This window comes from Rhynchophorus ferrugineus, unplaced genomic scaffold, assembly GCF_030347505.1.
Source record: "Rhynchophorus ferrugineus isolate W39M unplaced genomic scaffold, kcgeb_rfMv2 rfM7, whole genome shotgun sequence".
Lineage (NCBI taxonomy): Eukaryota > Metazoa > Arthropoda > Insecta > Coleoptera > Curculionidae > Rhynchophorus > Rhynchophorus ferrugineus.
In genome coordinates this window covers 14,621,646-14,644,454 of record NW_027472586.1, presented here as the reverse complement: position 1 = coordinate 14,644,454, position 22,809 = coordinate 14,621,646, and the positions used below count along the sequence as shown (strand labels likewise).

The following is a 22,809-nucleotide window of genomic DNA, read 5'->3' as shown; positions in this document are numbered from 1 at the left end:
ATATTTTACTGTTTTGGACCATCAAGAGTCATTTATTGAATTAAAAAGTATAAATCAGAAACGAACAGAACATGGATTGAGCGTGTTGTACTTCTACTGGTGATCTGTTTCACGTATTAGAGTTCAACGGTACTCGCTCATCATGCCTTAGTCCCAAAATTTTTGGTATTGTCTTTCGATATTTGATATATGTTGGTATGGTCGCTCATTGTTTCCTTGCTTGTCCCTCGTGTCTTTAAGTTTCGTGGAAAAAAATTAAGACGCGAATGCAGAAAATGTATTTTGAAAGACATTTGAGTTTAAATACTGTGGTAATTTTGCAACAATTACGTGCTTGTAATTGAGTGATTTGTGGCTACCAAAAAAAGTGTAGCAACACTTTGAAACAATGCCCATGCTGCTGCTTCATCAGGCGTTAGACATTTTATACATTTTACGTCAGCTATTCCTTTTCGAGTATCAGGTTCGATAAATATTTCTAAAAGCTACATATATATTAGTCAATTTGGCATATTATCTCGGACGTGGAAACCATTTTTTCTCCTGTATTGCTGTTCCCAAGTACTTTTTTATTATTTAATTAATATATAGTTACTAGTTGTTTCCGTCAACCTACAATTTGTCTTTATAATAAATTAAATCTAGATATATAACTAGGAGGACCCATCGGCCCTAACTCAGTCTCTGGTGAAATAATGTTATACATGTCACTGTTGAATTTTTTACTATATGCACCTCACTACACAACACTACACAAGATCAGATGGCTTGATTCTTTTGAGTCTGTGTCCTGTTCTGGTGGTATCCAAAAGCTGCAATACTTCAATCTTCTCATGAGAATGGGGTCTTTCCTCATGCCCCTTTGCAATTCTCTTGATATCTTGACTGACTGTGGGTATCTGAAGGTCTCGATGTAGGTAATCAGTCCTATAGTATTTGGGTGCACCCACAATACCTCTCAGGACTTTGTTCTGAAAAATTTGTATTTTATTAATGTTACTATTTGCAGAACATCCCCATAATTGAACTCCGTATGTCCATATAGGTTTCAATATTTGCTTATATAATAGCAATTTATTATGTACTGATAATTGTGATTTTTTCCAATTAGCCAGTACATTTTCCTATATTTCAATTCCAGTTCTTTTCTTTTTATCTTTATATGTTCCTTCCAACGAAGTTTTGCATCAAGATTCATTTCGAGATATTTAGCGTTGTTGCTATATGGAATGATAGTGTTATTTAATGTTATTGGTGTTTGTACGGTCTGTTTATAGATGAACTGCATATGTATAGATTTACTTTCATTAATTCTTATTTTCCAAGCTTGTGCCTAATTATTTATATTGTCACTTGCCTGTTGTAATTTTCGTGAGGCTTCTTCACTATTGTCTCCGACAGCTATAATCGCAGTATCATCAGCAAATGTAGCCATCGTGATATTTTCCATTTGTGGTATATCACAAGTGTAAAGTAGATAAAGCATAGGTCCCAGTACACTTCCTTGTGGTACACCTGCTTTATCTTCTTTTATTGTAGATTAAGCTTCTTTTTGCTTGATTCTAAACATTCTGGTTATAATAATCTGGTGTAAGAAGAGATTTGTAGCGATTTATCTCTATTATGTCGAGAACATCAGCAGCAATAGGATAATTGTGTTGTAGTTGAGAAATGTTTTTTTAAATCCCAAAAAGTGCAAGATTCAGTACATTTTCCTACCATCCTAGATGATAACAAAAAAAATTAAAAACTAGTATTACGAATAAAATAAAAAAAAAGATGGATTTAAAAGTCACATGTGTATCGTTATAATAAGTATATCAAAACATACCCATATTTGAATGTAAAGTTATGTAAACATTTTAAAGCAACTGATGATAGATACCAGATTGTAGGTTGATTTTAAACAAAAGAACATTTACGTTTTTATTTAAATAAGTTAGAGTGATTTAAATATATCTTAGACTGGCGAAAATATGTGGTAATCATTGGGAATTTCCTCATATTTTGTTTTTTTTATTCTGAAAAGGACAAAATGTAGCCCAGTTTTGTCAAAAATTGTGTTTGTCAGAATCGATTTAATTGTTTTTTTTTTGTAAATTCTGTTGTTAAATTTCGCTTGGTACTTGGGTTACAAATGAACCGACAGTGAGAAATCTAATGAGCTGAGGTTGCAATTGTGAATCGCACGGGCGATGAAAAGTGGTAATCGAGAAGCTTCATAATTATCAATGTTGGTTTTTGACTATAACGAAGGTACTGTTGAGATGTTTGGTGGCATTGGCAAGGACTCTCTAGAAGTAATCAGATCAGAAATTGAGAGTTTAATATGAGAGGCGTTGTATTCCATCACAAGAACGCTAAACCACAGTCTAACCATCAGTAGTTAGATAAAAACTGACAGAGATTGGCTGATTTTGTTTCATGGGTTTTGATTCGTTTTTGCTGCATCAATTCTATATAGTCCGTCCAATAAAGCAGTGAATTCACGTCATGTAAATATATGACGTCAAAACATCGTAATGTTGCCGCATCAACTTTGAGTTTTAGTTCATTATGGCTTTGATATATAATAAAATTCTAATCTAAATAAAAAAAATTAAACGAAAATAATATTATCAAATATACTGTATTCTAACATTATAGTACATCTAATGCATATATTAGTACTAATCTAATGCACATATACCTCGTTCTTTTTAAAAGTAACTGATTAGAAGTACAATATGTTTCTGACTCTGACTATCTAATGACTTCATCATTTTCAATCAGAATAGTAAGCAATGATTTGAAATTTATTAAAAAAAGGAAAGCACCAGAACAACGTTTGCCGGTTCATAATATATAATTATGATCACTAAAGTTTTGATGTATTTTGCAGTTGTTTGATAACCAGGCGAATTTTATAGGCCAATTCAGTTGCATGTTCGAACGTATCAGACAGCACTGTAATGCTTTCTAACTAGAATAAAATAAGAAGGAAAATACTGTCTGATTTCCATACGAATTTACAAATTGCGTTAGACAATACATTCGACATCGTGGTGACGTGAGTTCATTGTTATTTTGAATATACTATAGCTCCGTTCAACTCTCATTTATTCCAGTCTCCGTAAAACATTTACATTATGAGAAGATAGATAAATTGACGGAATCTAAGTCTGGTGCATGCGGTAGGTGTTTGACGGTGTTTATTTATTTTTGATCAGAAATTCAGTCACAACCAATCGTGAGAGATACGGTGACACGTTCGAAATTTTTCTTTCTACAAATCTGGACTTTTTCAATTACAATCAATTAATGTTTAATATTTTAGTGTCTCCTCTTATCGTCCTATAGGCTTGTTACATGTGATCTCTAAACTGTTAAAACATTATATATTAAGAGACTTAGAACAATCGCAGAGGATAGAAATATTATTCCAGACCATCAATTTGACATCCGTGATAATCACGGAATAATAGAACAAATACATGGATTAGTCAACCAAATTAACAAAAACCTAAACGATAAATAATATTGCTTTGCATTTCTCGATATTTTTCAGGCCATCGACAAGTTGTGGCACACTGGACTGCATGTTAAATTGAAAGAGTTTTTGCCCCATACGCACTTTTAACTGCTGAAATTATACCTCACAGACAGATATTTTATTCTTAAATATGGTGACGAATATACTGACCTACACCCAATATATTCGGGTGTTCCGCAGGGCAGTGTCCTTGGCGCATTGTTATATCTACTGTATACAGCTGACCTACTGACCTCAAGAAACACTACTGCTGCAACATATGCTGAAGATACAGCGGTTTTATCATCACACGAGGATCCAATATCAACCACAAGAAACCTCCAACTTCATCTTAAAAAAGTCTAATTGTGGTTGAAAACGTGGCGAATCAAAGCAAATGAGACAAAATCTACCCGTGTGACATTCACCCTTTGTAGAAGAACGTGCTCCCCAGCAAAATTGAATAATCATGAACTTCCGCAAGCAGATAATGTTAAATATCTGGGAATGCATTTCGATCGACGTTTGAGAGGGAAAAATATATAGTGACAAAACGCAAACAGCTTGTGGTTAAACTAAACCAAATGTAGTGGCTAATAGGGCGTAAATCTAAATTATCATTTGATAACAAGGTTTTGCTATATAAGACAATACTTAGGACCATTTGGATCTATGGTATTGAACTGTGTGGTACTATTAGCGAATCTAACATAGGTATCCTTCAGAGGTCCCAGAATAAAGTGTTGCGAGTCATCGTCGATGTCCCATATTACGTGCCCAACAAACTGATTCAGCGCGATATCCCCATAGAACCCATAATTATTGTGATTCGGAGTGTTAGTGTAAAGTGATGACAGTGAAGTGCGTAGGCTCAAACGAAAACTACCATACGAACTAATTAATAGAATCATAGAATAGACTCTAGAATAAGTTAGGATAGACTTTAAGATAAGTTAGAATATCATCTAGAATAAGATTTAAATTATAAGTTGTACAGAAGATCAGTTACTGAAGTGATCTTCCACAAGTTAGGATGGTTATATTATATAACTGAAATCATATAATAATTCTTATTGCTCACGGGCAGATTGTTGACATTTTGGGAGATTAATAAAAAAATATTATAGTGATGTCAACATCAGCTGAAGACATTGATGGCCGACCAACCACTGTAATATTCATAAGAATAAAAAGTAAAATATAAAGCCAAAAATTAAATTATCTTTCATTGAAAAAGTTACTGACTTATTAGTATTTTAAAATCAGCCTGAAATACACATACATTTTCTATTTTTAATTTTATATGCGATCTTCTTCATATCAGTATTTTTGTATATGCAGCCAGTAAATAGCTGCACGGTGATCTCTAAATCAATCAATATTTCGTCATAAACCCGAAATATTACCTCAACACGACAACCTGCAAAACAAAACTAAGACAGCTCGTAGAAAATCAAACAAGATTATAGCGAACTAAAACAATTAAGTTACGCATTGAACTTATATTAATTCAGAGACACTGGAATTTTATATATTGTTCTAATATTTAAATTTGAATTTCTAGGGCATAGTTTTATTTAATTGTTTTCATTTTTTTCAAAAACTATGTTAACTAGTACTGAAATAAATGAATACATTCGTGCGAAACATTTCTAGGCTATGGAAGAGGATGAAACCATGGGTCTGATACCATTTTTCGTCTCCACAACACTGGGCACTACGTCCTGCTGCTCATTCGATAATTTGCCCGAGATTGGAGTGGTCTGCCAGAAATTCTCTTGCGTGTGGCTTCATGTAGATGGAGCCTATGCCGGTAACGCTTTCATTTGTCCCGAGCTAAAGCATCTCTTGGACGGCATCGAGTATGCAGATAGCTTCAACACCAACCCCAACAAGTGGCTGTTGACTAATTTCGATTGTTCAACAATGTGGGTAAGTCAGCCAGCAAGTGTGAGGATGACTAATTAATATTTTTTAAAAATATACGACATTTAAAGGAAATTAAGTTTTTCAGGAAAGAAACTATTTTATATATATATATATATATATATATATATATATATATATATATATATATATATATATATATATATATATAATTTTAGAGTCTCCATTTACCAACTATGGGTTTATCTGGACTGGGCCTAAAGTTTAACGTGGGCTCCGAACTACTCTTACTTTTTTTCTTTTTCTACACCTGACATAAAACTAAATCAAAAGCTGATTTCGAATATCTAAATATTTTATAAACAAAAAAAACGGGCCATTCTTGCTATTTTTGCATTCATGCATAGAATAACGACTATGGTGGGATGAAATTTTCACATATGTCGAGTTTTTTTTCACAGCTCGATTGGACTTTCATACATTGTCACATATCAACGCAAAAACTCGGGTTTATTATGCTTGATAATCTTCAAACACTGCCCCGAATCATTAACTGGTCGTTGTTTTTGGTCAAAAGTGAGCTCGCGCGGCACCCACTTTGCACAGAGCTTTCTTATACTCAAGTATTCGTAAATGATATCATGTAGTCGTTCAGTTGATATCTTTAGAGTTTCTGCTATTTTATTCAATTTCAATTTACGGTCATTCAAGATCTTTTCGTGGATTTTTTTAATTGTTTTCGTCGGTAACAACCTCTTTTGGGCGTCCTCGGCAGCAAGTCAAGTTTTTGCTTCAATTGTATTTTTTCCCTTCAAAAGTAATATTTTATCAAGTCGCAAATTTCCTTTTTATCCATTTTTTTCACAATAACAAAAGTTGCTTCACTCAAAGTGCTATAATTCACAGACTAATAACCCGACAGCTGTCAAATTTATACACGCATCTTTTGAGGGTTAGTGCTAACTAAAACATGTGGATTTAATTCTAGTAGCGCAATCTATGTGTCAAGCCGGGGACTTTTTTAATTGACCATTGTACACAAATACTACATTCATATTACACAAAAAGATTAGGCCTAAAAATTCCTCGATATAAGCTTTGATCGTGTCAAATTTCACGCCTCCAGATGCCCACGGTTTCCTTAAAAAGGGAGGCAAAACTTTCGCTAAGGCGATTGATATATATATATATTATAAAACAGATTTTATTAGGTCTATACAATACTTTGTGAACGCTGATTATTGTCATCGTTGTTTCAACGCCAAAATCTAATGGTGACATCTCTGAATAGGTCCGGGACCGTATCCGACTAACCTCAGCCCTGGTGGTCGATCCGCTGTACCTTCAGCACGGATACTCGGACGCCACGATCGACTATAGGCACTGGGGAGTTCCCTTGAGTCGAAGGTTCCGCTCTCTGAAGCTGTGGTTCGTGCTCAGGTGCTTCGGCATTTCCGGTTTGCAGAAGTACATCCGTCTTCATATAGCGTTGGCCAAAAGGTTCGAGGCACATGTTCTCGGCGACAAGAGGTTCGAGATCTGCAACGAGGTTAAGGTAATGATTGCGTACATTCATTGAGGTTATGTCCTGAAGAGATTCGTCTTGGTTCGCAGTTGGGGTTGGTGTGTTTCCGTTTGAAAGGGCCGGACAAGCTGAACGAGAAATTGCTGAGCAATATCAACGCGTCGGGAAAATTGCACATGGTTCCAGCGAATGTTAATGAAAAATACGTCATACGGTTTTGCGTGGTGTCTCACAATGCCACCGAAGATGATATCGGTAAGTATTTGTTATCTATGACGAAGCAATATCACTCTTAATTATTGGTGACTTAAATGTTGCAGACCATGCCTGGAAAGTTATATGCGAGTTTGCTGAGGATCTCCTGGAAATTCAAGCAGCCGAGAAAGAACAAGTAAGTACACGAGAATTAATATATATGCTTTACTTGGTATGGTCAATATAAATGATGCAGAGATATATAGGTCTTCGGGAAACGTTCAAATTTAAAAACGGTTGAGTGAAAACGAAAGCAATGGTACAGTGAAATGGTCATTATTGCTGTAGGGTAACTTTTAAACCCAGGGCGTAAAATAAAAATTAATTAAACAATATAAAGCTAGCCAATATTTTAAGTAAATAAAAACAGAGAAAAAAATAAATGATATAACGATTACTTACACAATAAATGGGAAAATTAATAAATCAAATAAGCGTGCGAGATCTTAATGACGAATGGGAGTGGGTGAAATTAAAATATACTTGAAATATAGCAGGGATCGATGATTATTTCGATAGCTACTTCTGTTGTCAGATAATAATGAAACATAACGGTACTGACAGTTAATATACTGGCAGCTAAATGTACGGGTAATTAATTATACTGGCAGATGATAATACTGATAAATAATAGTTTCGACAAATAAATGTATCGACAGATACTGATAATGGATGGTATTGGTAATCTCAATAAGAGACAATGATAATTATAATCAATAGTGGTGATGGAATAACCAAGATGGCTAAAAACAATTTTAGTCCATAGTAGTAAAGAACATTGACGGATAGTTATAATACAACTGACAATAACGGTAGACGACAGGATGAAGTTTGAGCACACGGTACGAAGGGAAGGTGATGCACGACGTACCAATTTATACCCTAACACTAACAATAATAGACGTGCAATGAGATCAAGGGACGCATTACTTATTTTATAATTATTATTTATTTTTACAGGTTCAATTTTTTATATAGGCGGTGGCAAAATATATTAGTTATTAAATGAAACTAGACGCATTTAAAAAATAACAGTCCATAGAAAATTATAAATAAACGTAGCTTGCTTTTTCAGTCAAAAGCTGCGGCTATATAAGAACACAAAATCCAGAACGCCATTTTTGTAATATTTTGTATTGTTACTTCTTTTGTATTACTTGTTTTGTATTACTACTGATGAGTACTTAAGTGAACGCTAGAATCTGGATTGATTTACTCGTTTTTGTTCCGGAAACTTCATTGTAAAGGATGAACCTCGCGCTGGACAACTAATAATTAAGAATATCGATGAAATTCTTAATACTTAATAATTATTCTTAAGATATACTCAAAGTCCTCTATAAGGAAAAAACTGAAAAAAATTTTTCCTCGACTGTATACATCGTCGTAATAGTGATCATTGTGTTGCAGTAACACCGACACTTTTAAGTTTACAAAAGTTAATTTTTTAGTCGAATCACTGGCGATTTTCTTTATAAAATATGCGTAAAATTTCAATGAAACTGATACTATAGTTTTAAAGATATACATATCCGGGCAAGAAATTTTTAGAATGTTTCCCAAAGTTTGTAACGATCTGAATAATCTGTGGTCTATTCCTATTTTTCGAAATATTTTGATTTCTCCGGGTGATATTCAAATGAACTTTTTACTTAAGTTGAGGGTTATGTATGAATATAGATACCATGGAATGTCAGCAAGTATCTCTGAAAGTTGTGTTTCTTTAATAACCAGCTTAAACCAGCGTACTGACGTTACATACCCTTTGACGTCATTCATCTCGACATCACTTCGATTCTGATATAATATTCTGACGTTCTACGATGACGCGTCATTAAATATGATATATTAATTAATAATAACGTTGATATTGTGACTGTGTTTATTTTTCCACACCAAAAAACGCGTATTATAAACTTCACAGCCTGAGAATTCGGCGAAAACGAGCGAATTTATGAGCAAAAAACCGAACAGTAACAATGAGAAAGTGTCGGATTACAAGCGGCCATCTGTTCTATGGATCTCCTCGTACAAATAAACGAAGCCGAATATGCGCTTCGTAATTATATGTTTTTAGATATTTCATAGATAGTACGTCGCAATTGAAGATGGATTCTTGTTGGTATGTCTTATTAATGCGCCTGTTATTTTAGACAACAAACGATATAATTATGAAAGCTTCATCACTCTGTCGATACAAGTGTCTATATAGTCTATCCAAGGTAGCAGTTAACTCACGTCATATCAATATATAACAACATTCTAATATAAATAAAGTAATGAAACAAAAATGCTATAAAATATCATTTATTTTAACATTATAGTACATCTAAAGCATATATTATCGAAGGACTTAAACTACAGTTAATTAAACAGCCACAATAGTTTGTAGGTTAGAGTTATTTTATTATATTTACGTTAAACTATTTTCAAAACCACCTATTGTATCCCCTGAGGCTTAATCCACCAATTAACAATTGTACATACAAGTAATGTATTTTATTTTGAATAGACAACATGTTTACCTTTTTATTCTTAGTTCTTTTATCCTTCGTTGTTGTGTAGTTTCTCCTTAGTTTCTTTGTTGCCATCTGCGTACATTTTTCTTGATAAAATTAAATTTAATCACTGCATTCTCCCTAATGCATTTGTCATATCTGCAAAAGAGTTACTATTCATTCTCTTCACGTACATTTTAACCAAATGCTCATATATATTTTGAACAATTACACAATTACACAATGCATATAAATCTGTCACACTCTACAAAACGATTTTACTCACCTTTAGTTGTTTCCACTTCCTTCACCCTGTTGTACTGGTATTGTCAGCACTAAATCATAATCCCACATCCAGAAAGTTTTATTTACTCACAGTCACATTCTGAGCCACTATTCAAGTCAATAACTAAGCTGTTAATATTTACAATCTAATACTAGTTCACAATTGTACTATTTGTCAATATCTTCGCCTGTGTGTTCTTCGAACGGTATTGTTATAGAGAATCATTTCCACATATTTAAACAGTTCTTACCTGTACGTCTTTCTCGACCTGCATATTTACTGTAGTAATTTTGCCACATCCCATAATAATTTGATTAGGTTAATTATGCAGTGTTAGGGAGGAAGATGTTACAATCTGTCGCCATATTATTCAGCCATTTTATCTACTTAATTTACGTTTTGCTAAGTCAATTCTTAATTACAGTCTTTGCCGGCCACTTGTTGGGATCTTTTTGTTGGATTCGTGTTTCTAGCATGAAGAACAATATTATTAAATATTATGATTTATAAAATCTAATTAAATGTTATTCTAACTTTTACCTTTTTCCATCAAGTTTTGTTTTCTAAAGGGTGACCTAATTTTCCATTTTGAAATACACGTCTGTACATGAATTAAAACATCAAGCCTCGCTTCATTTTATTATATGCTTTTAAAAATTGTATTCTTTTAAAAGCAATGTTTGGAAGGTGCATTGGACCTCTTCGTGGGTTATCTTTATACTCCTCACCGTTTTTATATATTAAATTTAATTATTGAATAGAGTTAACATTAAGTTATTGAATATTGGCCAGGAAGAACCGTTTTAATTTCATGCTTTAAACCCTCACAACAAACTTTATAGAAAGATTGAGCAACATCTATAATATTTCAGAACAAATTTTATTTTCTTCCAGTATTTTTTTACCATATCGGTAATTCTGTGAACTTGATCAATCGTGGAATGTTGTTTCCTATATCCAATTGTGGAATGTTGTGTTCAATTGTCTTTAACTTTACCCTGGATGGATATTTACAACAACATTCAGTTTAATAAAGATTCTATTCACGGCTACTTTAAGAGTTTTGAGATTTACAATCAGCAAAATACTCTCAACCAATTTTTTTTTGTTCTGGCCTAAAACCAGGCGGTGGAATGCATGATGCTTACCTAATCGCGGAGACTTGCCCTGGAGTGACACATTGGACTGGGTTATATGGGTCTGCCTCTGAGCTTGCCAATACACTAAACCAGAACCGTCTCACAATTGACCCCTGTGGTACTGCTACTGCATTAGATTTGAGGCTATAACACCCGCTAACCGGGCAGCCGTTATTGGGCACGAGGACCCGGCGAAAGAACAGTTAGTGAAACTAACTATTGATTCGCGACCTTGAGTTAATACACGATTGGGTGCTGTCGTATAGGTGGAAAAGTTATGACAGCAGCGACGGATGAGGTCGTTGCAGCAAGGGAGATTAGCGGGACGCGGTGCTAAGCTCCCAGCATATGGAGCAGCTCGCAAACAAGCGCGTTTTCAGAAAAAACTTGAGCTCAGTTGTTGTTTGTTGAAGCATTGAGTTATGAAATGCTTGATTTCTGGAGTGTCAGTTTCTGTGTGAATTTGATTATTACTGACAAACCATGAAGCGTTTGGGATTGTCCTGATTAGCTTATTTTGGAAAACTTGAAGCCGTTTCACCTGGTTGGGTGTAACAAACTTGAAGTAGACATTAGATCCGTAGAGGAGTACGGACCGAATTAACATCTTGTAAAATAAGCATTTGATGGAGATCGGAAGTCTGCTAGATGGTCAGATCAGAGAAGATAGCAGGTTTTCTATCCGCGAACCTTTCTGGATTTAGAAACGCCAATCGAACCGTTGGTCGAAGTGGCACCAAGGTACATGACGTTATCCATTTATGAAATTGTTGCGCAGTCGATATTAAGTCACAAGACACGCAGTGCGTAACGCTTCTTATGGAAAATGATGGCCTGGGTTTTCGGGGGGTTGATTTTCAACCTTCACAATTCAGCTTGACCGCATGATCGATCTGCTTCTGTAAACGTTCTTGAATGGTATTGTCGAGCATGGAGGCTGTGAAGAAAGCAGTGTCGTGAGCGTAAAAAGCGACGTCAATGTGTTCTTTTCTCGGCAGATCTGAAATAAAAAGAGTAATAAAGTTGGGATACCGGGAAACCTTGAACGTCGATTGAGTTTTAACTGGAAATACTTTTCCTGATCTTGACGCTGTGTCTCAACCAAGATAAGGTCTATAGGACCAACTCTATCTGGCATACTATCTTCCCTTCTTTTAGTTATACAATTAATCATGAAATAGCATCCTTATACGCAGATCATTCAGCCGTGGCGGACACACTATAGGATAAAATGATTAGAATAGCTTTCTTACAGAAAATATAATCTGTGACGATGTAGAAATGTCGGATAGATTCAGTTACTAAAATCCAATCCGGAATAATTCAAATTAACATGTTAATAAAGAGTATCCGGTTAAAACCATTAGCTAACTCATCTATCATAAAACCTAGTAAAAAAAACACCCGACAAATTCCGTATAAGTTAAAATTCACAGAAAAAGCAATCTTTTGATCCGTTAGACATCAAGTCTAAAATAAATACCACCGAGGATATCAGTTAACTCTTATATAAATTATCATGTTTCAATCCGTTTCTAATTGACGATCTGTATATAGATAATAAATGACGATTTTAAATATTTTTAAATCCACTCGGGCTTGGAATGAGAACGAAACAAAATTCAATGATGATTCACCTACCACAGGTACACCTTATGGATCGCTTGTCGTTTCGATTTTTATTCGAAACTTGGATGATTGGGTAAGAATTAAATTTAGATGCGATGAAGAAGAACGAAGATCATTACGGGCGATTTGTACCGTTTGGTAAATTATTTCTACAATTAACTTTTAACGAATGGCACTATATATATATATATATATATATATATATATATATATATATATATATATATATATATATATATATATATTAAAGTTACAAGTACACAAGTTAATTCGGTTCGTTTTTCCTTAATACTACACTACATCATATAGTTAGGGTTCTGTTTTGTTATAATTACATAGATTTTTTCCATACCACCTACGAGTTAGAGTTCCAAATGCGTTTCTTATATAGTGTTATCTCCTGGAGGCCTAATTCGCCTAATTAACAATTGTATAATTGGGAAACCTATTTTACTTTCATTAGAGAGCATATTTAAGTTTTACGCTTAGTTTTTATTTCCTTTGGTGCAGTGTTTCCTTGTAAGTCATTTTGATATCACTGTGTTTATTCTTAGTTTGTTCTGTTACTACATGTATACATTTTTCTTGATAAAACTCGAATTTATAACTACATTCTCCTTAATATATTTGCCATATATGCAAAACAGTTATTACACTAATACTCCTTACAGTTTCCACTCTCATCAACCTTGGAAATTGTCAACATTGAATTATAATTGTTCACTCAGAAAGTTTAATTCAAGTGAATAACTAAGCTGTTAATTTCTAATCTATCTAACATTTGTTTACGATTTCATCTTTTGTCGATATTTTTTTCAATGTATTTGATTGAGTTCATCCAAAACAAAGATGTTATTAATCATTCTAACTCAACAATTCTAAGAAAAACGGGAACGATATATCTTCAATAACTTATTAATAAATGTTATGATTAGGTATTATTACCTAATCAATTGTTATTCTAACATTTACATTTTTCCGTCAACATTTACTGTCTTAACACTATTTATTATCATCTTGCCATGAATGACCCAATGTCTGAAATATCCATGTGTCATCTAAATATACTAATTGAATAATAAGTGTTCCTTGAGTTATTAGATGCTTTTAAAAATGAATTATTTTAATGCTTCGTGGGTTATCTTTACATCATTTAAATCCTATAGTACCTAACAAACACATGCCTCAAAGACCATACCTAGCTATATATGAGTATTTTCGAGACAGTTTGCTCTTAAATAATTGTATTCAATTATATTAATATTGAAAACACTAATCACTGTTTGTATACATTTCATACCTTTTATCTCTGATAGAGCTAACATCAAGCTGACCTTGATTCGTCACCCGCTTCGTATGAGGACGGGTCCTTTTCGGTGATTCCAAGATTATATTATTAATTTTTTAAGATAACTTAATAACCGTGCCTTTACTAATATTCAGTGCAACACACAAAAATAATTTCAATAAAAACCTTTGTAACTAAATATTTAACAGTAAAAATGTTAACCATTCTAAGGAATTTTACTGGCAAAAGCGGGACTTCATTATCTCGTTCCTGTTTGAACTAACGCAATCTGTTTGGCCTGGCTTCGTCATTTTCTCTCAAAGTAATAATAAGCGGCAAATTCAAATTTACCAAAATAAGTAAAGCTTGAAATCAAGGTTTGGCGATTGATAAAATGTAGTTGTTATATCTAATATTTTGGAGAGTTTTGACATTTGACAACCGAACGATTTTTACAGGCTCATTCGTTTACTTGTTCGAACATATTAGACAGTATTGTATGTCTTTTTAATTGGAATAAAATGAGAAGGAAGATATTATCGAATTTTAAAACGAATTTACAAATCGCGACAGGCAATACTTCATCTTGATACACTAATCAAAACACTAATTATTATATGGGGAACTTATTCACTATTTTTGTATGTTTACAAAAGGACCAATACAGCTCTTTTGGATACATATAAAATTTTATATCAACTAATATTGATTTCTTATTATATAGGAACTGCATGATGAAGTATTCGAACTACTCGAACGCAAGAAGAAGGAAACGCTAGCCCATAAGAGGAGCTTCTTTGTTCGCATGGTTAGCGATCCCAAAATATATAATCCATCCATAGCCAAGGCGCTGCCATCTACCAGACGACATTTGACTCAACCGTCGGTGGAATCTCCAGAAAATAACATCACCATCCAACCACCAACGTAAGTATATTAATTCTCGAATAAGAACTCTTAGTATAGGGGATTAACACAGTGAAAATTATCGACGTGTTTTCAATATTTCTGATTATGAGCATTCTTCAACTAAGCATGTATGAATGTATGATCTTGATACCACCAGGTTTTGTTTCTATTTATATATTTAATTTCGTTACTACGAGGGTGGTTCAAATATGATGGATACAGATACTCCGACACGTTTATTTACTATTGAACAAATTTGTAAATATTTACAGTTTTTCTAGGTATTTCCTTGACTAGTTACGCATTTTTCCGGAAGTTTTTGATGTCGGTATGGAAGAATTCTACCTCGTCGTCGACGTTGAATCTTTGACCTCCGAAGGCTTCTTCTAGTGATCCAAACATGTGGTAGTCACACAGTGATAAATCCGGATTTCAGGGGAGTGTTCCAATACCTCCCACCCTAATTCCGATATTGTATCGAACGTGAGACGCGCGGTATCAGGGCGGGTTATCCTGGAGAAGAAACGCACTTTCGATCGATAAGCGGGTTTCACGTGTATTTTCAGAAGGTGAGGGTAGTATGCAGCATTAATGATTGGGTACGCAGGAAATCGACGTACAGTACACGGAAACTTACCCGCGGACCTGGTTATCTTCGCTTTGACTGGTGCTCTTTCCTCCTTCTTCCTCCACTCTTTAGACGACATCTTGCTTTCGGGAGTGTAATAGTATACCCATCTCTCATCTGTAGTGAAGATTTGCGTTAAAAAACCGTCCCCCTCCCCCTCGTATCGGGTTAACAAGCGGCGACAAATTTTCAACCGCGTAAATTTTTGCTCGAAATTCAACAGTTTAGAAACCCATCGCACCGTTATTTTGCGATATTGAAGGTGTTAGTAGATGTTAGACTCTACACTACCAATACTGATACCGAGTTCAGCCGAAATGTCTCGAGTATTCTTCCTAAGGTCCTCCAAAATGCGTCGTTCTACGTGGCGAATGTTGTCTGGTGTGATGTTGGTTCGTGGTCGACGGCCCATTTAAACTCGGCTCCATCATATTTGAACCACCCTCGTACTATTGCTGAATATTTCTCAAAAAATTATTATACAGTCGCATTTCGAATATACGTAAATATATTTTTTAACATACTTACTAGGTAGATGATAGTAGATCATAACTACACATCAGAAACTTTGGCCACTTTGACGTTAGTTTCTGGTTTATAAAGTAGTTATAATTTATATTTACAATTGCAACCATAAAACTATTATTTTTGATTTAGCATAATATGTGAATTATGGGAAATATACGATGATTCGAGGATATAATAAAATAGAAGACTATAAAATAAATAACGATAAATGGATAAATTAATAAATAGGTAGAGGGAAACGAACAAAGAATAATAAATAGAAAAAAAAATAAATAGAAAATAATAAATGGAAAATAATAAATTAAATATAACAAATAAAACTAATAAATATAAAATTACAAATAAAACATAATAAATGGAGATTTAATAAATTATAAATGGGAATTAAAAAAAGAGAACTAGAATACTCTGTGAACAAACTCACCATATGGTGAAACTCAGGGTGGGCAGCACAAAACACAGTAAAATAAACTGAATACGGAAAATATAGTGACTCTGAGCGTCGCGTCTTCAGAAATGAACTCTTGTGAAGTTCTAACGTCCCTGGGACGTGCTATGATATCGCATCTGGCAAATAGAGTCCCCTAAGAAACATTAATAATGTTGCCATTCGTTGTAATTTGCACAAAGCTCTACAATTAAGAAGAAGCGGCAATACCGCTTAGTTCCCTTCTCTTTTTTTTCAAAACCTTTTTAAAAACATAAAAAACCTAAAATTTAAAGGTCTAAAATATCGAACTGCAAGATGGAATTCTAAGTACTGCAGATATTCAGAACAATTTATGATTTCCTTGAACGGTACATGTACAAAAATTATTTTATATTTTACAGCTTTACCAAAATTATTTCCAGCAAGCTCAATGCTCACTAATCAAATTTTCCTATGGTTATTTGTACGATATGAATTTATATAATATATTAACTCTCAGGTTTCATTAAAAAATAACCCGTTCCATGTCTAAACAGGGACAATACTAGACCCAAATGTATTAATACTTTATGTTTTTCTAGGATATCCTTACGATCTTTTAAAAGGTAAAAATCCACAAAATATAGTAGTAAGTGTAGATAGAGTCTGTATAGTAGTAAGTGATAGTCCCGGATAAGAAATATATTTGATGATTTAGAAAATTGCGAACGGAACGTGAATATTGATAAAGTAACTAAATTATCCACCATTTTACCGTATTTATTTATTTATTAATATATTAATAAAATAATTTAACATCTTAAATAAATTAAAACAAAGAGAAAAATAAATGATTTAACAACTACTTACAAAATAAATGACAAAATAAGTATAGCAAATTTTAAGCGTAGATAAGAACCGCTTGGTGTCGAAGTGGTCGGGTGACACTTCTGGAAATATAATGAAAACGTACCTGAGCAACCAATTTTCAATAACAAGGGTGAAATTAAAAATATATATCAACCATAACAGAGATCTGTGAAATACTAGCAGCTAAATACGGGTAACTAATTATGCTAGCTGATTATAGTACTGATGAAGACTAGTATCGATAAATAAATGTACCGACAAGTACTGATAATGGATGATATGGTTAATATCAATAATAGACGATGACAATGGTAATTAATAGTGAATCCAGTGATGGAATAACCAGGATGGCTAACAACAAACTTAGTCCATAGTAGTTAATGCGGTTGTTTGTCCGAACACTCACTACTATTTTGTGAAAGGAATTCGCACGGGAACTGAAAACACTTGAATAAATACTTGTTTATTTCGATATTGAGTGATACATGTGGTCGACGGGAGAATGGACAGGATATTAGGCTAGGTAAAGGAAGTACCGTAGCGCTGTGGAAATGGTACTTTTACAAGGGGCATAGAAAAGAAAAAAGAACGAGACGTCGTCGTGGTGGTCTTTTATAGCCGCGAACCGTATGGTACAAATCCAGGACCAGTGTTGCCAATCTTTGGCTATGATGTAGGTGAATGCGTAGTGGCCTAAAGGCATGTAGCGATCGCTACATTGATGGACAATCACAGTACAAGAAGGGAAAGTAACCCACGATGCTCAGCTTATATCCTAACACTAACAATAATGGATGTGTAATGAGACCAAGAGAAGCAAACATGTGAAATCCTACCACTAAGGTTAGTAGGTCTCGCTGGGATTAAGCTAAAAACTCAAATAAATAAATAAGCACACACATATCTAGCTCCAGCTATGATTAACGTGCAATGCGTGCAAGGGAAAAAGTAAAAGACAATTTTACAATTATAAAGAAGTGAAAATCCCGCCAAGTTTCTTTACATTATCGTTCAAACCTTTGAAAGACATAAAGGATCCAAATTTAAAAGTTCTAAAATATCGAACTACGAGATGGAATTCTAAGTACCATAGATATTCGGAACGATTTACGACTTGAATGGTACATATCTTTAAAAAAAAGTGTGTTTTAGGAAAAAAATATCGAGAAAATATAAACAAAAAAACAAAATTCGGTTTTATAATTGCCATCGTAATAGCTTCCCCAGTTTATGCAGTTTGCAATTAATTTCACCTACCTAACCTACTAAGAATTTATTTCACTTAATACTAAAATTGTTGTCAAGTATATACACCTATCTTTGTATGATGTTTCTAACAACTACAAATACTATATTATGGATGCGAAACTCGAAATATTTGGTATAAATTATCTTGTTTACACTCGCGTAAATAACAGACAGATGCTCACCCTAATATGTTATTTATAGGAATTAAATCTTATCTATGGTCTACACTGCCAAATGAGATTATTTTTTTGATATTATTAGTATCGTATTTCTTGTGTACTAATTTGAAAGTTATCTTTCACAAATATTCAAAATGTTTACGAAGCGATATGATGATGTTTAGTTCGATTGGTTTATGAGTGATGTATGTGAATTTTTATTGATGTTATGTAAAAAAAGATTATTTTTTCTTCTCTAATCTGCGCCATGGGAATCTGTCTCAAAACAAAACGCCACTGGGTTCTCCAACTTCTGAACTTCCAACTGACTTCTCGATTCTTGATTTTGTGCTAGTCTGACTTATTTCCTGCTTTACTGTTCTCATATTGAGATCTACAAGCATATATCTATTACTCATGTTTTGGGGAATATTGAGCATGTTTCTTGATGTTTTGCTCTGGAATATTTCAATATTGCTGTTGAACAGCAAGCTCCATAGTTATATATTGCATGTACAGATTCGATTGATGATGGCTTTGTATAACATCGTTTTGCACTCATTGCTGAAATAGTAATGGCGACCTCTTAACCATTGTACACTACTGAGCTTGCTATAGAATTGTTTACATTTCTTCCAGAGATGCTTCTGTGTTATACAACAGATGAATTGAAAAGTCCCAGGCCTACCATAGTAAAACACATTCTATTAGCAAAATTAGTATCTTTTACTTAAAATAATTGCTTTCAAAGGTGATACACTGAATACAGCGACCCTCCAACTTTTTAATACCATTTTTATAGTACGATTTGTCCTTGTTTCAAAATAGGCCTCAGTTTCGGCGATCACCTATTCATTCGACGAAAATTTCTTCCCAGCGAGCATTCTTTTGAGATCTGAGAACAGGAAATAGTCGTTGGTGGCCAGATCTGGAGAATACGGTGAATGAGGAAGAAATTGGAAATCAAATTCATGGATTTTTGCTATGGTTTTCACTGACTTGTGACACGATGCATTGTCTTTGTGAAGCAGCACTTTCTTTTTTTTAATGCGGCAGTTTTTTCGGCGATTTCGTCCTTCAAACGGTCCAATAACGTTATGTAATAGTCGCTGTTGATAGTCCTTCCTTTTTCAAGGTAGTCAATGAAAATTATTTCATGCGCATCCCAAAATACAGACGCCATAAACTTGCCAGCCGACTGTTGCGTTTTCCCACGCTTTGGAGCAGAATCATCGTGTACTTTTCAATTGACCTGTTATTTCATCAATAATATTGGAGATGGAAATCTACTCCTTACTCTCGGTTTGGCGAATTGTGCTCGTCAGGAAAGATGTTTGATGATAATCTAATGATTCTCAAAGAAAAACTGATTTTTTTGACTGTGTGCATGGGCGCATTACCATCATGAAGGATGGCAGCAATATGCTAGTTTAAATGGAGGATTTTGAGCTGAATACCACGATATTGCCGTCCAAATCATAACAAAAATTCCTCATGCTCGGAGTGTAGGAAACAGACAGTCCAGATCATAGACCCCATTTGGGGTTCTCTCCATACAAAAAACCCAACCGTTTATAGGGTATAATTTTGTCTCCATGTCATTCTTCCAATCATCAAGTATCCAGATTTAATCATCGTTGCATCACTTAGCTTAGTGTTGGTTGGGTTTGACTTGCTGTTTTCCTTCGCTGCTGTTTTACCGTGCTTGTATGAATACTGATGTATACTGACATTACCGTGAATCGTTGAACAATTTAGCCATTTTCGTCACAGACGCTCTCGATAACCCAGCTCTAATTTGCCCACTCTCGAAGTTTGGGAGATTACACATTTCACCTATCGCTTGTTTTAACCGTCGCATAATATAGCATATAATACACTGAAACATTACCACAAGACTTGGCGGGTTAATTGAGTAAACCTGCATATTTACATAGAAGCTGTATTGCTAACATGCAAAAAGATGCACTCTATTGCATTATTATGTATATCGCCTATATTTATAGATTGTATAAAATACAAACATTGTAATTCATACATAATTCTGACTTTTTGGTTAAGTAAAAATCTCAAATAAAACATTCTCGAACCATAGTCCGTTCAACAAAACAGTGAACTCAAGTCATCTGAATTGATGACGTCAAAACGTCTCGATATTGCCGCATCAACTCTGAGTTTTAGTTCATTTTGGCTTTAACATATAAAAAAATCTAATCTAAATTAAATAATTAAACAAGTTAAATCACCATTTAACGAAACTCAACTTGGGCGGCACAAAACACAGTAAAATAAACCGAATAAAAAGAACGTAGTGACTGGCTGCCGCGTCTTTAGGAATAAACTCTTATAAAGTTCTATCGTTCCTAGGACGTGATCATATCTGGCAAATACAACCACCGAAAAATGTTGCCATGCATACTCATTATTTATGTTGCTATGTATTCACAACGGCGACAAATAATACAATTAAAAAGAAGCGGTAATCCCTTCGAGTTCCTTTGCATTATAATCCAAACGTTTAAAAACATTTAAACGACCCAAAAGTAAAAAGTCTATAATATCGAACTGTCAGATGGTATTCCAAGAATCATAGATATTCGAAACAATTTATGATTTCCTTGAATGTTACATGTCTTTGTGTTTTGAGAAAAAAAAACGAGAGAATATAAAAAAAACTTTTAAATATATCAAAACTAAAATAAATTAGTGTGCCAACATTGCGATATTTTGACATCATAAATTGCGTGGGACGTTCACTGCTACGTTGGATAGACTATAGTTTAGATGCCGCGTCACTAAAACTGCTAATCCCCGAAAGTTATTGAAATTTTGAGAATAATATTAAGGAAATATTCTTACATATTCTTCTTAGATATTGAAAATATAGATTGAAAAAAAAAACGTTTTTTTTTTAATTTCTAGACTAGAATGTCCCCTAAATAAAACGTCTTATCAGCCGTAGATACACTTGATGAAGTTTGCAACTTTCTAGACATTAAATAGCCCAAGAAACCCCATCTAAGTCCCGACTATTTAGTCGCAATATTAAACGATGTCATAATTCATAAATTGCCTCTAAATTGGGTGGGTCGTTTTATTTTTCCAGGAGCGCCTCCTGGATCAGCTGGCCACTAGCGTTCTTATTCCAGGGCATCGCCGAAGAAGGCTCCACCAGCGACGTGCCCATCCGGTAAGGCCATAACTATCCCGATTAAACTAAATTAAAATGCAATCAGAGGTTAATGGGTCGAGATAATCCGTCGGGTTTATATCCGGCAGATTTCACGGTTCGGAAGTAAGTTTTTAATATTCCGTTTTTGCAGGTTTCGTCATTTAGACACCAAAGTGAGATTGAAAGCCAAGAGCGGCGCCGCATCACCCAGACAGTCGCCGTCGCCCGAGGGCGACAGTAGTCGGTCCCCCAAGAGATCCCCATCCAGTTCTCGAAAATCATCGTTGATATCTTAAGATGGACCAGCGTCCCTGGTTCTCCTTCTTTCGGGACTTTTTGAGATAGATGCGAACATGCTTGTACCCTTTAACTATTATACACGATATTAGTTCATTTTAATATGTAAGTCAATAAAGATCTTCATCGTATAAGTATTTGTTTTTTTTTTGGTAAAGTTTTTAGAGAACCATTCATCAACGTAAAACTAAATGTTAGAGACCATTTTAATATATTATACTTTTATAAGAATAAGTGCTATTGTAGAAATTAGTTTAGACATCTAATGTATTTGTGTATGGTGTATATTTATAGTCTGTTCAAAGTTTTTTAGTAATGCGTCGTGGATTTTTGTGAAGTCGAAACATTGCAATATTGTCGCATCATTTCTAAGTTTCAGTTCTGAGTAATTCAGTTTCGCTTTAACATCCAAAAAATCTAATCTAAATAAAATAATTGACAGTTGGTCGCCTTCCAGTTGTCAGACGTACGCAAAATTATTCAAAATATTAGTTATAATTACTACAGGTTATAAATCGGCAAACATTATTTTAGCCCTTTGATTATTTTGATAAATATTAAGTCCGTAATAT

The 22,809-nt window shown here is 34.1% G+C and overlaps 1 protein-coding gene across 3 annotated transcripts in view; it reads left to right on the top strand.

The window, feature by feature from the left end:
* Positions 1-22,371, top strand: part of Tdc2 (tyrosine decarboxylase 2) — a 40,837-nt gene extending 18,466 nt beyond the window's left edge. For 2 of the 3 annotated variants that reach the window (XM_076410200.1, XM_076410198.1), the window contains exons 6-13: positions 5,168-5,443; positions 6,690-6,953; positions 7,013-7,178; positions 7,244-7,314; positions 14,743-14,945; positions 17,095-17,118; positions 21,875-21,958; positions 22,092-22,371. In XM_076410200.1, the coding sequence (XP_076266315.1) occupies positions 5,168-5,443; positions 6,690-6,953; positions 7,013-7,178; positions 7,244-7,314; positions 14,743-14,945; positions 17,095-17,118; positions 21,875-21,958; positions 22,092-22,236 (1,233 nt within the window). In that variant the 3' untranslated portion in view covers positions 22,237-22,371. The remainder of the gene's footprint in view (positions 1-5,167; positions 5,444-6,689; positions 6,954-7,012; positions 7,179-7,243; positions 7,315-14,742; positions 14,946-17,094; positions 17,119-21,874; positions 21,959-22,091) is intronic. The other variant, XM_076410199.1, reaches the window with a different exon arrangement.
* The last annotated feature ends 438 nt before the right edge of the window (positions 22,372-22,809 follow it).